The 12,994-nt window shown below is 37.8% G+C and overlaps 2 protein-coding genes across 2 annotated transcripts in view; one reads left to right on the plus strand and one right to left on the minus strand.

Annotated features, from left to right (window-relative positions):
* Positions 1 to 7,307, plus strand: part of npas2 (neuronal PAS domain protein 2) — a 9,771-nt gene extending 2,464 nt beyond the window's left edge. Inside the window, exons 2-19 of the mRNA XM_008332951.3 lie at positions 209 to 341; positions 572 to 625; positions 965 to 1,119; positions 1,213 to 1,304; positions 1,671 to 1,760; positions 1,880 to 1,985; positions 2,181 to 2,288; positions 2,488 to 2,606; positions 2,991 to 3,073; positions 3,162 to 3,268; positions 3,535 to 3,682; positions 4,094 to 4,178; positions 4,279 to 4,399; positions 4,585 to 4,664; positions 4,820 to 4,987; positions 5,128 to 5,312; positions 5,525 to 5,708; positions 5,816 to 7,307. Coding sequence (XP_008331173.1) covers positions 286 to 341; positions 572 to 625; positions 965 to 1,119; positions 1,213 to 1,304; positions 1,671 to 1,760; positions 1,880 to 1,985; positions 2,181 to 2,288; positions 2,488 to 2,606; positions 2,991 to 3,073; positions 3,162 to 3,268; positions 3,535 to 3,682; positions 4,094 to 4,178; positions 4,279 to 4,399; positions 4,585 to 4,664; positions 4,820 to 4,987; positions 5,128 to 5,312; positions 5,525 to 5,708; positions 5,816 to 6,013 — 2,139 coding nt within the window. The 5' untranslated portion in view covers positions 209 to 285 and the 3' untranslated portion in view covers positions 6,014 to 7,307. The remainder of the gene's footprint in view (positions 1 to 208; positions 342 to 571; positions 626 to 964; positions 1,120 to 1,212; positions 1,305 to 1,670; positions 1,761 to 1,879; positions 1,986 to 2,180; positions 2,289 to 2,487; positions 2,607 to 2,990; positions 3,074 to 3,161; positions 3,269 to 3,534; positions 3,683 to 4,093; positions 4,179 to 4,278; positions 4,400 to 4,584; positions 4,665 to 4,819; positions 4,988 to 5,127; positions 5,313 to 5,524; positions 5,709 to 5,815) is intronic.
* On the minus strand, positions 6,820 to 12,874 carry radx (RPA1 related single stranded DNA binding protein). Its single transcript, XM_008332953.3, has 13 exons — positions 11,944 to 12,874; positions 11,485 to 11,627; positions 11,132 to 11,324; positions 10,906 to 11,014; positions 10,629 to 10,729; positions 10,422 to 10,541; positions 10,244 to 10,339; positions 9,597 to 9,764; positions 9,231 to 9,396; positions 8,864 to 8,982; positions 8,420 to 8,656; positions 7,811 to 7,993; positions 6,820 to 7,736 (listed from the first exon to the last, which is right to left on the minus strand). Exons 1-13 carry the CDS (start codon positions 12,545 to 12,547, stop codon positions 7,600 to 7,602), a joined length of 2,376 nt encoding a protein of 791 aa, XP_008331175.1. The 5' UTR covers positions 12,548 to 12,874; the 3' UTR covers positions 6,820 to 7,599.
* Positions 12,875 to 12,994: the final 120 nt, after the last annotated feature.

The raw sequence follows: 12,994 nt of genomic DNA on the forward strand, positions 1-12,994 counted from the left end.
GAAAATAAATAGAAACAGTGGTTGAATAACTTGAACAGCATATATAACGTTGTATAACTTGTCCACAAGGAGAGGTGTTCAGATGCCATATGAGAATCTGACAGTAAACCACTGAAACAGAATGTTTAAAATGTTTGTGTATTGTTGTCATTTGTTTTATTTTATTCACGGAACATTTTTATTTCATATACATATACAATTTTTGCAGAAAAGTGTTGGAATAAGGTCAACACAGATGGAACTTGAAAAGCTTCACAAAGCATCCAGTTGGAAAAGGGTGTGAGTATGGACAACCAATCGACCTTTATTGTCCCCTGCTCGTCAACCCACAAGGATTGGGAGTGAGTATTACATCTTAATTTAATGGAAATTGCTAATTTATACACTACTGAAAACGAAGGTTTTAACTTCAGACAACAATGTTGTTGTTTTTTTTACTGCTGTCATTTATAAAATGTAGCCGCTCAATCAAAGTTGTAACATCAGTGGAAATATTTAAAGAAACAATGTTGTTGTAACATCAGTGGAAATATTTAAAGCATTTTAACTTGTAAAATTTTGTCTTGGAAAGCAACATCTGCATGGAAGATATGTATGATGAAGATGAGAAAGACAGGGCAAAAAGGTAATTAAACTGTTATCAGATGTGTACCTTGTCTGAATGTTTGGGGGTGGGGTGGGGTGAGGAGGTTTATTTCTTGTATTTCTTCTTCTATTTCTCTGCTCTGCATAAAAAAATTAAAATTTTAGTCATATTTAGGAATGAAGATGTATATGAATACGCAGTATTTAGATAAACTATAACCACAGAATTTAAAGTAAACAAATGAAAGAATGACAACATACCATGTTAAAATATTAATAATTAAAGGTCACCAGTTTACTTTTTTGCAATGAATTTTATTCCTTGGAATGCTTCTTTATAATTACAATAATACTTTTTTTAATGTGTCCACATTTTAAGGGAATCACGTAACAAATCTGAAAAGAAGAGAAGAGACCAGTTCAATGTGCTCATCAAGGAGCTATGTGCAATGCTGCAGGGCCAAGGACATCCACACAAGATGGATAAGACAACTATTTTACAGAGAACTATTGACTTCTTGCAGCAACAAAAAGGTAAAAGGTTTGATTTGGGCAAAACTCACTACGCTACCCCCATTATAAAATCGCTTCTCATTTATTTAATGCATCCATCCCCAAATATTTTAGACATCACACCAAACAAAAACATCCGAGATATGAGACAAGACTGGAAGCCCGCTTTCCTAAGTAATGGGGACTTCACTCAGCTAATGCTGGAGGTAAATTTCAGGTTGTTGCAAAACTAAAGTATTGTGTTGTGTTTTGTTGACTTGAGAGGTCTCTGTAGCTCTAACTTGGTGATGGTGAAACACAACTTCACTGTCAAATGTTCTATTGTGAGAGCTATAGTTGCATATCATTAGCAAGTTGGTTAAAGCAATGTGTAACATTTTTAAAATGAAATGAAATCTGTGGAAAATTTTAAGACATTCACACAACCACCAAAACAAATCAATAACTGCACAGTTTTGTATTTATTGATAACATCTTGAAATGAACAGTTCTTTTAGACTAGAAAATTACAAACACTTTTTTTCAACATTGTTTTAGCCATAATTCCAGTTCTTATGTTTTTACTTTTCTAGGCCATAGATGGTTTCTTGGTTGCATTAACCACTGATGGAAACATCATATACGTGTCTGATAGCGTGTCTTCACTAACGGGTCATCTCCCGGTAAATTGTATATTTATTTATTTATTTTCTTATTTATTTATTTATACACACTTGGACAAAATTGTTGGGACCCCTCTGTTAATGATAGGAAAATGACTGACCATTCTGTCCTGCACCAGTCAGATATGTTGGACCAAAATATCTTGAATTTCCTCCCGGAGCAAGAGCACAGGGATGTGTACAAGCTGCTATCTTCTCCAATGCTGATAAAAGACAACTCTGAGAGTAGGTATCTTTTTTACTAAGGTCTTGTACTGCCTGTTTGTTAAACCAGTGATTACCAACCACTGTGCCGTGGCTCAAAAAAGGTTGGGAAACACAATGTCTTTTAAAAATTAAGAATTGCACATTATTCATATTATAAAGATAAATCGATTTTTAAAGTTGAGTGACTTTAAAAATGCTTGTGTGCTTGTTCAGATGTGGTTGAATTCTGCTGTCATCTAGCCAGAGGTAACACTGACCCACAACAGACGCCTGTGTATGAGTATGTGAAGTTTATTGGAGATTTCAAGTTTCATAACAACGGTAAGAATGATTTGATTTGTTGTTTCATTTACTCAGAATAATGGGTCGTGTAACTACTGGTCATAGTAAGGTTGGGTAATTGACTAATTTTTTACAGCACTTCTGTTATGTAAACAATCATTTCTCAAACTGATTGTGCTATGCAGGTATGGCAGATATCAGTTCTAACTGTAAGATCTTTCTGTCTTGCATCACAAAGTGCCTAAATCGACATGCGACAGTCTTAAAGTGACCTTACACAGAAGCCTACAGTCAGCACTGGAGGAGGAGATCTGCCTCATTGCCACAGTCCAATTAGTCACTCCCCAGTTTGTCAAGGTAAGATCACAATCAAAACCTGCTTAGGGGTTTTTCACATTCTGTGATACACTGACTAAAACACATTATAACCACAATATAATCAGCTAGAAATAAATGTCTGGTAGTTATACAATGATTTATTGTAAAGTTTATTCCATGCCCGGCTAAACAAAGCTATCTCGGTCCATTATACAGTATGTCAGTTAAGTCCTGGTCTGGAGAGAAGTATGAAATAAATATTAGGGTGACAAGTTACTATAGATGAATGAGCCAATTGCATTATGTGTAATCTAAAACATGTGGTATTTGTTTCGGTAGTTGCACAGTTAGGCTTGTATTTACAATTTTGCTTTACCGTGGCATGAATGACTCACTGGCTCTTTAAATGTTGACTTCCAATAGGATTTGTGCAACATTGAAGACCGCTGTGATGAATTCATTTCCAGGCACAGCCTTGAATGGAAGTTCCTCTTCTTAGATCAAAGGTGATTTTGTTTTTATCAAACATTCATGTATATTATTTAATTAAGAATATATCTTCTTTACTGCACTAGTTATCCTTTTTGGTTGCAGAGCGTCACCAGTTATAGGGTACTTACCCTTTGAGGTTCTTGGAACGTCTGGCTATGATTACTATCACGTAGATGACTTGGAGCCTATAGCTCAGTGTCATAAACAGTGTAAGTAAATTCCTTAAGTGTTGTAATGTAACAGTTGTTGTGTTTTACAAATGCAGTGTGTTACCTTTTTACAAACATGCTCCTGGGGGAAACTCCCTGCCAGTCATACATGTAGCACAGGGACACACACAGCTGAATTTATTCTGACTTCAAATCACAGTACCTCGTACAAGCCCACTTAAAAATAGTTTTACATTAAATATTCAATTTTGTAAAAAATGCAGGAATGTGAAACTAATAGTCATCTTTTTTTTTGCTTTTCATAGTAATGCAGTTTGGAAAGGGTAAATCCTGCTACTATCGTTTTTTGACCAAAGGTCAGCAGTGGATTTGGTTGCAGACTCATTACTATATCACGTATCACCAGTGGAACTCCAAACCTGAGTTTATTGTCTGTACTCACACAGTTGTCAGGTATTGATTTTTGTTATATCTCGTGATGGGAATTCATGTGGTTGTTTTGAAATTGTCCTTATTGTAGGGCTGCATTCAACACAATACAGTATAATATAATTTAATATAATATCTTTTTTGTTTGATTTGTGTTTTTTTTCGTATTTAAAGCAAGTACTTTCTACAAATAGTACTTGATTTACGTCAATATATTTCATTTTATTTAATTATATTATATAAATTATTGTATATCTTTAATTATAACAATCATTATCATTTTTAACTGTTCCAGGTCAATTTTCTAAATTCCAGTACTAATATTACTTTCTATTTGTCCTGTGGTCAATTTCTATTAAAAATAAAACCATGTGATTGTGTCTACAGTAATAGATACAGATTAACAGTAACAGACACTCTTGTGCTGTCCTTCAGTTACTCTAAAGTACGAGCTGAAAAGAGAAGAGCCGTTGGCCTAAAAGAGCTGTCTCCATCTGAAAATGTTCTCCCTTCTGTGAAGGTCAAAAGCCAAGGACCGTTTATCTGTACATACAGCATGTGTATTTTACACGGTCACTCCTGAAGACCCCCATTTTGTATGTGTTTCTTCATGTGTTCAGGCTCAGGAACTCTACTTGGATATCTGCTCCACAATAAACCCTACATTGGATGGAAACAGCGGTGCAGGTTCCCCTCACAGCTCTCGCAGGTCCTCACTCACAGAACTGTCAGACTCTGCATGTAAGTCAACCTCTTTTTGCTTTTGCTTGATGGACACACAGACAGATAGATGTTCAAGTCCATTATTTACAAATGTACTTTACTGATGGTCCAAGAAATAATGAAACTGACCTCTCGCTATCCTTAGACAAGCTGTGTTGTCAGTCACCTATTCCTATTGATTGACGTTTCCTCTCTTCCTGCAGCTTACTCTTACACAGACACATGGCAAGCTGCTTCTACTGAAACAGAAAGAACTGGCAGACTCGAGCCTTGTGGTTCAAAGGTCAGTACATTATAAGGTTTCCTATCAATTCTGAACTCAGTCTATATGGTGAGATCATTCAGAGTTTGCCAGTTCTCTCTGTTGTACTTGGAATAAATGCCAAGCTTTTCTCATGCACCTTTTTAACGTTTTATTTTGGGATTATGTCTTCACAGCAGCAGCAGCCACCGCCCATTTATCAGCCACAGAAGCCAAGACCTGGTATTGTGAATCAGCTGAAAGAGCAGCTGGAAGAAAGGACACGAGTTCTACAGGCTGATATAAAGACACAGCAGAAGGAGCTGTATAAGATTAAAGAGAAGCTTCATACAGCTAACCTCCAGGTAACAGAAATTATTCAGTTTTTCTTGAATAAAATGTATACACACAGTGCAAATCTACAGTATTAGATCCTGTTGTTCTTCACACCTGTATTTACATGAGTGATCACCAAAGTGTTTTTCACTTTTTCATTTGGTTGTAGGTCCAGCAGAGGACTGGGCAGGAGGGGCAGTTACAGCCCGTGACTGTGTCCCTTCAGACCGGTACAAGTCTAACGATGCCGTTATTTAGCAATCCCATGATGTTCTCTCATACCACCACCAGACCGTTTCACAACACAAACCAGAGACACGCAGATGGGTTTTTAAACCATGATGAACAAATACGGTGAGATGAACAGACAACTGAAGTTTTACACTGTTAACATTGAATTCAGGGCTTCACTGGAATTTTGGCTGTGACCATGTCATTCCTTATTATACTTTAAATAACCTTCGAGAATTATATTGAGATCACAGGTGTTACAATAATAAATATGTATTATGTAGTAGAACACAGTGTCACATATTTGCCTCAGCTCTTCTCTTCCCTCTGTGCAGCTACACCTTAGAGCAGCAGATCACACCCTCTCTCTCCATGGAGCAGGTCAACTGTAACAATGTCCTCGTACCCTCTACCGTCTTCACGCCCCCCATTGTGGTTCCTCACAACGGCTTCATGACACAACAGCCTCCGTCAATGCACATCAATCAGCACTGTTTGCAGCCTCAGCAGCAATTTGAGGTAAAACAAAAACTTCATCAATGAACAAAAACATGTTTTCTCTAAAGCCAGGTTTCAATGCAGTCTCACTGCTCAATATTATATTTTCATATTTCTGTTGCCCACAGATGACCAGATGTATCCCCAGTGGGTCTAGTCCAACCACTCTATACACTTCTAATGTCCCACAGCAAAGTACTGTGGAATACATCCAGCAAACAATGCTACAACCACCAGTACGGCAGCAGCAGCAACTAAGGCAACACCAACATTTCCAAAACCCGACTGATGCTGTTTCAGGCTTCAGAAATATGCAAACTAGGTAGTGATGTGGATGGATCCTGCGGTAGAACTTTGTTGTTGCTGGGCAGGCAGCAGAGACCTGTGGCGTGGGAAGTCAACTTGAGCGAAAGATGTGCTGAAGAAATACTTACAAGTCAATAATAATTTCGTCACTGAAATCATTGTCAATGACGCCCAATGACATTGTCAACAACTTGCCATTTGTTCTCTGTATCTCCTTGGAGAAAGCATACTTATTTTACTACACAGCACATATCAAACATCCAAGCATTAATGAGTGCAGTGTGTCTTCAAGACACGTCAGAGCAGCGTAATTTTCAAGTGTCATTACATATGATCACATTATTGCTGGCCTTTAATACAGATGCACCACTGACTCAAAGTTATACATTTCATTTGAAATTAAAACTGTATTTAATGTTAAAGCAAACAGAGATTTTATTCTAATATGGGGACTTGATATTTAGTATAAAAATAGGGTCTTAAACAAAAAAAAACCCCAACATTTATAATAGGTTTATGTCAAGTCTTTTATCTTTATAGTATGATTGTTGCAACTCAGAAGAATATTTAGGTTGCTGCTCTCTGCGACTGGAAGAGGATGACCTTTAAGTCCATCTAGAGGTCAAGAACGGGAGCTGCAACCACTACACTGTGTCTCAGTAAGACAGCACAGCACTAAGAAGATTTTTATATCCGTACTATTTAACAGGCAGACAAAAATGGGAGGAAGACATGTGCCTTAAAACAACTGTAGTCTGGTCTGATGTTTATTTTTTGGGATTACAACTTTTTTCAATTTAACCCTCTGATGTCTGTATAAATTATATTTTTATAGATTGTTATACTTATAAGAATGGTATGTTATGGAATTATTTTTCATGTTCAAACTGTTAGTAATCATTGAATATGTATATGAACTTATTTATCTATTTCTGATACCTTTATGAGATTATTTTTATTTAAAATGAATTCGACAATTGTCCAATATAAAAAAGTATAAATTGATTTGATTGCATTAATGCAATAAAGGGTGAACATTGGTCCAGACTTGGTGTTGGAGAAATTTGAGGTGAAAATGGATTGGTTATCACAGCAATTCAATAAAATAGTGTCATCGCTGAGATGTAAACTCCCCCCGCCCCCCCAAAAAATGAAAATTAAATAAGAATCAAACTGACACTGTATACCCAACTGCATTGAGTTGCTACATTCAAACTATCAGAGAATTACCGATAATCTGATTACTGACTAAAATTCACCAAGAAGAAAGAAATACATGCACCTGCACACACACACACACACACACACTGCACTTTAAAAATGTCACATATTCTCAACTATTCTGTAAATGTCCACCCACAGGCCTAATTTTAATTTATTTTATCATTATTTGTATACCTTCATGTACAAAAAATAATTACGTTATAAAATATTTTTCTGTCTTTGCAATTAACCAGCATCAAAATAAAAGGCACTTGGAGTCAATAGGTCAGGTCAGAAGTATGCAGCAAAGCAGGTGTGTTTATACAACTGAACTGTGGCTCCTTAGTGCCTGGGAATTTCTGACATTTGTATTGCATCTGAAATTTGAATCTTTCTGAAGCTGCTAGATGGGAGAAATCTCTGTAACTGTGTACAACTTGTTCAACACGACTTCCACTTTATCACCCCCAAGGTGACAAAGGTCCAAGATGCAGACGACATGTGTGCCATCCAGGTCACCAGATGTGGCTATAATCTCCTCTGCAAAACAAGAAAAATAAATCTGCACCATCTGTCATGTGGATTCTAGGTTTCTGGGTTTGTTGTTTCCCTACCTGGTTTGAGAGCAGCTGGACTGCTGTGCTCATTTGTGTCTTTTAAAGGACAGAGAAACCCTGAGGACAGACAAGACAGCATTGTATTTCCATGTGGATCCTGAGGTCGACCAATAGCTCTGGGCTCAGCAGCACTCATCAGGGGGAAATACGCAGCATTCACAGCTATCTTCTTATTTATGCCTGCCAGGAAAATCACACAGTTAGAACTGAATGGTAGTGATTGTCCTTTACCATTGGACTTAGTCACTTAAAGGTCTGAAAACTGCTGTCAGCAGAAACTGTGAAGCATTTCACCACAATGAAAAAGTCAAGGAAAAAACAGCCATAATTATTAAAAATTTGAGAGGAAAATAATTGTGTTATTTTCTAAACAATCTATTTTCCTAGATCAAAGTTCATAGAGTGAATCATTGATTTCATACCACAGATTTAGTAACTTGAACGGCCATTTACTTAGTGTAAATCGTTTACACTTCTTTTTCGAATAATGCTTTCGGTGTCTGTGCACTGGGGAATTTTCTGCTGCATTTGAAAGCTGAAGACACACATATTGCAATCATGACTAACTGTCAGTACATTACGCAACCAAGAAACGCATCTCCTCACCTAATATTGTGATGTGGTAGTATCCCTGACAAACCAAAGATGGAATGGTGTCGGCGGTTTGCTCTGGGCTCCATCTGGTTGGCTGAAGGTTACTCCACATAAGAAGGCCATTTTTGGCATTGGTTGAGAAGGTCTGTATGAAACTGTCCTGGTAGAGATCGCCCTGACACAAATGTTCACACAGTTCTTCTTGTTGCCTTGGCCAGCTGTGGCTTTTCCAAGTAAACAGGCCACTGTCTGGTGGACAACAAAAGGCCAGAAATCACAGATGTGTTAATGTGAGGTTACAATCCAAGAAAGAGCTGCAACATAACAAAAAATATCACTGCTGCTAGACTTTCTTGTGTCTAAATAATATTTTTTATTATTTACTTTAAAATAACGTAAATGTCCTACATGTATTGCACAGGTTTAAAAAACATTTGCCAGGCACTGAGAGCCTACCCTGATTTAGACTGTGGGATGGTCCACTACGTTCTGATTCAGGAAGGTCCTCTGGTTCAGAGGCAGTGTCATTCTCCTGCTGCTCTCGTTGGTCCTCTGTGTTTTCATGTTGAGCTTTTCTGTGGGAGGAAACACAAAATCAAGTCACATTAACCTGAGAATCTTGTGCCTTTCCTAAAAAAAAAAAACTAAACTGTGCTACAATAAAATAAGACCTTATGAGGTATAAACAATAACAGACATTTCAGAATTAACTGCATTTGGAAAGAATGTTGAAATGAACATGTTAACAAACTACTAGGTTGATCCTAGACAATTTGACCGAAGGAGTAAAGTGTTAATGGTTGAGATGCATGTCAGGGCAGACCTGGGAACTTCATCTTGCGTTCCATCAATGTTCTTCGGTGTTTTAATGTACTGAATAGCTACGATCTCTCCTTGAATCGCCATTCTTTTATGTTCTCTGTACTGCAGTGTCTCGAACTCCTTTTTCAAATCTGCTCCTGCGACCAGAGGCACGTGGACTGAAGAAGCTGTTGAAAACAAATGTGCGAGGTGTATATGTTAGAGCCGCACCGTATTTCAAGTCCCATGTTTGTGCTTAACGTCAACCCAGGGGAGACATTTTAGAACCACAGAAGTAAAAGTTAAAACTTAAGACATTTACCTTTACTTATCCACTAGTTTCAGAAAATGACCTTGCTACCTCTGAATCACTGGGTTTCCTCCTCACCTGAGTCATCCACCAAAGCCTGTGTGAACATTCTCGGGGGATGTGGGTAACAGTAGTTGCCACCCACAGCTGTCTTCTTTAAGACAGCACTGTCCTTCAGAGTTTTAGTCCACTGGATGAAGCTCTTCACTGTAGGGTTGCTCACGTACGGTTGACCTTTGTGGTAACCTAGGAAAAAAACATTGTGGATTTTGAAAGTAAAAATGCATTACAGTATATACAGTAATATCACGTAGAAGCCATGTAACAAAATATATTTGCATTTTGGCTCTGTGTACCAGTGACAAGTGTAATGACAACAAACAAATAGAAATTAAAAATCAATATTAAAATAACTAGGTTCAAATGTGCACCTGCTGTAAAGGCCACATTAAAATATCAAATATGGTAAGAATTTGGGCTGTTATTACAAAAAATGTAATAGCGCTGCAATCGTTTTGGTAAATAAAACTACATACAGTGCAGGTTTTTCAAGTGAAAAGTAATTCAGTAACAACCCATGCCTTCTGCATTCTTTGGTTTAGAATTGCTATGTTAATGTTATTTGTATAACTTTAAAAAAATTAAACTAAGCTGCAGTAATTTTAAAAACCTTTCACAACAGTGGACAATTACACATGTGAATTCAATGTGTCTGCTTTGCTGACCTGTGATGAATATCTGTGTCTCACAGCTGCTTGTGAGGTAGGGAAGTGAGCCTTCTACTTGACAAATCCTCATCTGCGTGCACACCAGGTAAGTCACTGTGCGAGAGTTGACAATGTATTTAACAACAGGAGAGACGTAGCTGACACTGTACCATCCAGTATGTCTAACTTAACTTACTTGGGCAAATAGAGTTGAAAATGTCTGGTTGTGAAGAGGAAAAAATCTCAAGGATAAATGGATGATTCGATGTCCCATCTACAGCATGAACCCAACGATATGTCCAGAATTTCTCTGTGCCTACATTAAAACAAACAAACAAAAATTATTTTATAAAAATCTCACACAAACTTTAAATATTGTAGATAAAATACAAACACCTCCTACCACTGCTTCCTTTACTTCTGACTCTTTCAACACGACCAACAAACGTCACCAAACCTATGACATCAAATGCACGGTTGTTGGCTTCTGTATTCAACTCTGACCTGTTAGAAGGAATTGGTACAATTGTGGAGATGAAAATGGTAGTAACTGGCTGTGTCCAAAACTGCTCCCTAAACCCTACGTAGTGCACTACATAGGGAGTGTAGTTAATGATTCATGATAATTCACTGATAATTCACTGCGAAATCTAGTGTACAGCCTTACTGTACTTACTTACCTGGTAATGAACTGGTAAGAAACATCAGGCAGTCCCCACTGAGGCTGTACAATGTTTGGTGGCACCACAGTTATCACTGCTGCTGGATTTCGAGGATTGAGGCAAATTTCTAGAAATATGTCATTAAAAAAAGATTTAGAAAAGAATAGTAAGCCAGAGCAGAAATGTAAAAAAAAAAGTGAATTGTGTGATGTCCTCTTCTGGGGTGTGTTTTAAGGCTTCATACCTACTGAATTAAAAGCCATCTTTCCATAATGGGCCATTTGAGGGTATGAGCGCTTTGAATAACTCTGCTTCAAAGTGTAGTTTTGAATGTACAATACTGTGCCCACTTTAAGTCCTTGGTAAAACTCTGGACATAGTTCATTCCAAAGCACCAAGGACACTATGCCACTCTGATCTGCAACTTCAAAGTATGCCTGGAAAACAGAAAAAGCCTTAGTAGACATGAGTAACTATGAAAAAAAGTCAAAACAATAATAGAAAAAAAACCCCAACAACATAAGGCTAACAGTGTTTCTGCATTTAAACATGTCAAAGTTATTCACCTAGTTATTCATACACATCGTTCAAACGCACCTGGTAGGGGTAATCAATTTTGAGCCCAAACTTCCCATAATATCTCAATCTGGATTTGTGTATTATCTTGACCAGAAGTGGAAAATATCTCCGTTGGCTCCTGAAATGATCCTCCAGGTTGGAAATCAAAGTTATCTTGGAAACTAAACAGAAACAAATTGTATTCAGGTATCACCACGAATAGTACAACAGTACAAAACTAAATAGACAAAAAAAATCTAATGATTTTACTGAAATAGTGATATATGGTTTATTTAAAAAGAAGACAATAAAGATAATGTTAACATTGAGTGGGGGTTTACATGTAAATGTCTACAAGTATCTACATCGTCAAACATTCCTCAGAGACTCAAAAATGATCTCTGGCTGGTGCTGGTAGTTTTTAAAAACGTATTACTTATTTATTTGTAATAACATTTCATGCAACAAATAAACTCTTAAATTAGTACCAAATCTTACCATCCAGAACTGTGACAGATGGTGGAGAAGCTGAGCTCCAGATGTCTCCCTCTGGATCATTGTCGTTCCACAGCGGGAGGTAATGTTTGCGTCTCACCTGAAGAGGAACATCACTGTGCAGCACCACACTACCCCCTGTGCCAGGCATGGTCAGCGATCTCACGTCGCTGACTCCGTGTAGCAACGTGGATCTCTCGGCGCTACATCTAAGCTTTTCAATGCAAATGTAGCCATCATTAAATCCAAGCCTCATCTCGTTAAACACAAAAGAGCACTCGGTGATGGTAACATCAACCCCGGTCCTTAAAGTGTTTGTCAACACTAAGTGGTTAAGGGATGGATGAAGGAAGCATTTGGCTTTCCACTGTCCGTCACACACTGTTACATCGTAGTCGTAGCATTGCGGCTGCGGCCGCTCACTTTCCACTGATAAGTACCTCTGAAGTGCAACTACAGCCACGGGACACTCCTCCTCAGTCCTCAGTTGTACAAACTGTGTTGAGGACAATCTCTCCAACACTCTCGCCAGAAAAGATGTTGGAGACGAATTCATCCCCGCACCGTCGGAAAAAGGCAACGAACTGTTCTCAACGTTGGATGTCATAGTGCAAGTAGCACGCTCAAAGTTTGAACAAAAAGCTTAGTCTTAAACTCATGGCAAACACTTATTCCGCTTGTGTGCTATTTTATGAAGCACTTTGATGTCGCTAACTATAATGTTAGTAGCTTCCTAACGCGGCGGGTGATTTTTGATTACGTCACTATCCGATTTTGTTGTCGAAAACAAAAGTAAGGTTCACTGAAATAACATTTCTACAGTTAACATAAACATCACTAGATGTATTACTCATACGGCAAAGGCCCTGTACTTGTTACAACGTATAAGTCAAGAATAACGCAATAATATTCATTAATAACGCGCAAATCAAAAGGGCTTCAAATTCCGCGCTTTGCCTGACGATAATTCACGCGACGGATGTTTTGATAGGAAGTAGATATCCGAGCGGAGTTTGCGGAAGTACAGCCCTCGACTTAAAAACTACAATCCCGA

The sequence above is a fragment of the Cynoglossus semilaevis genome, chromosome 19 (assembly GCF_000523025.1).
Source record: "Cynoglossus semilaevis isolate Cse_v1.0 chromosome 19, Cse_v1.0, whole genome shotgun sequence".
NCBI classification, from domain to species: Eukaryota; Metazoa; Chordata; class Actinopteri; order Pleuronectiformes; family Cynoglossidae; genus Cynoglossus; species Cynoglossus semilaevis.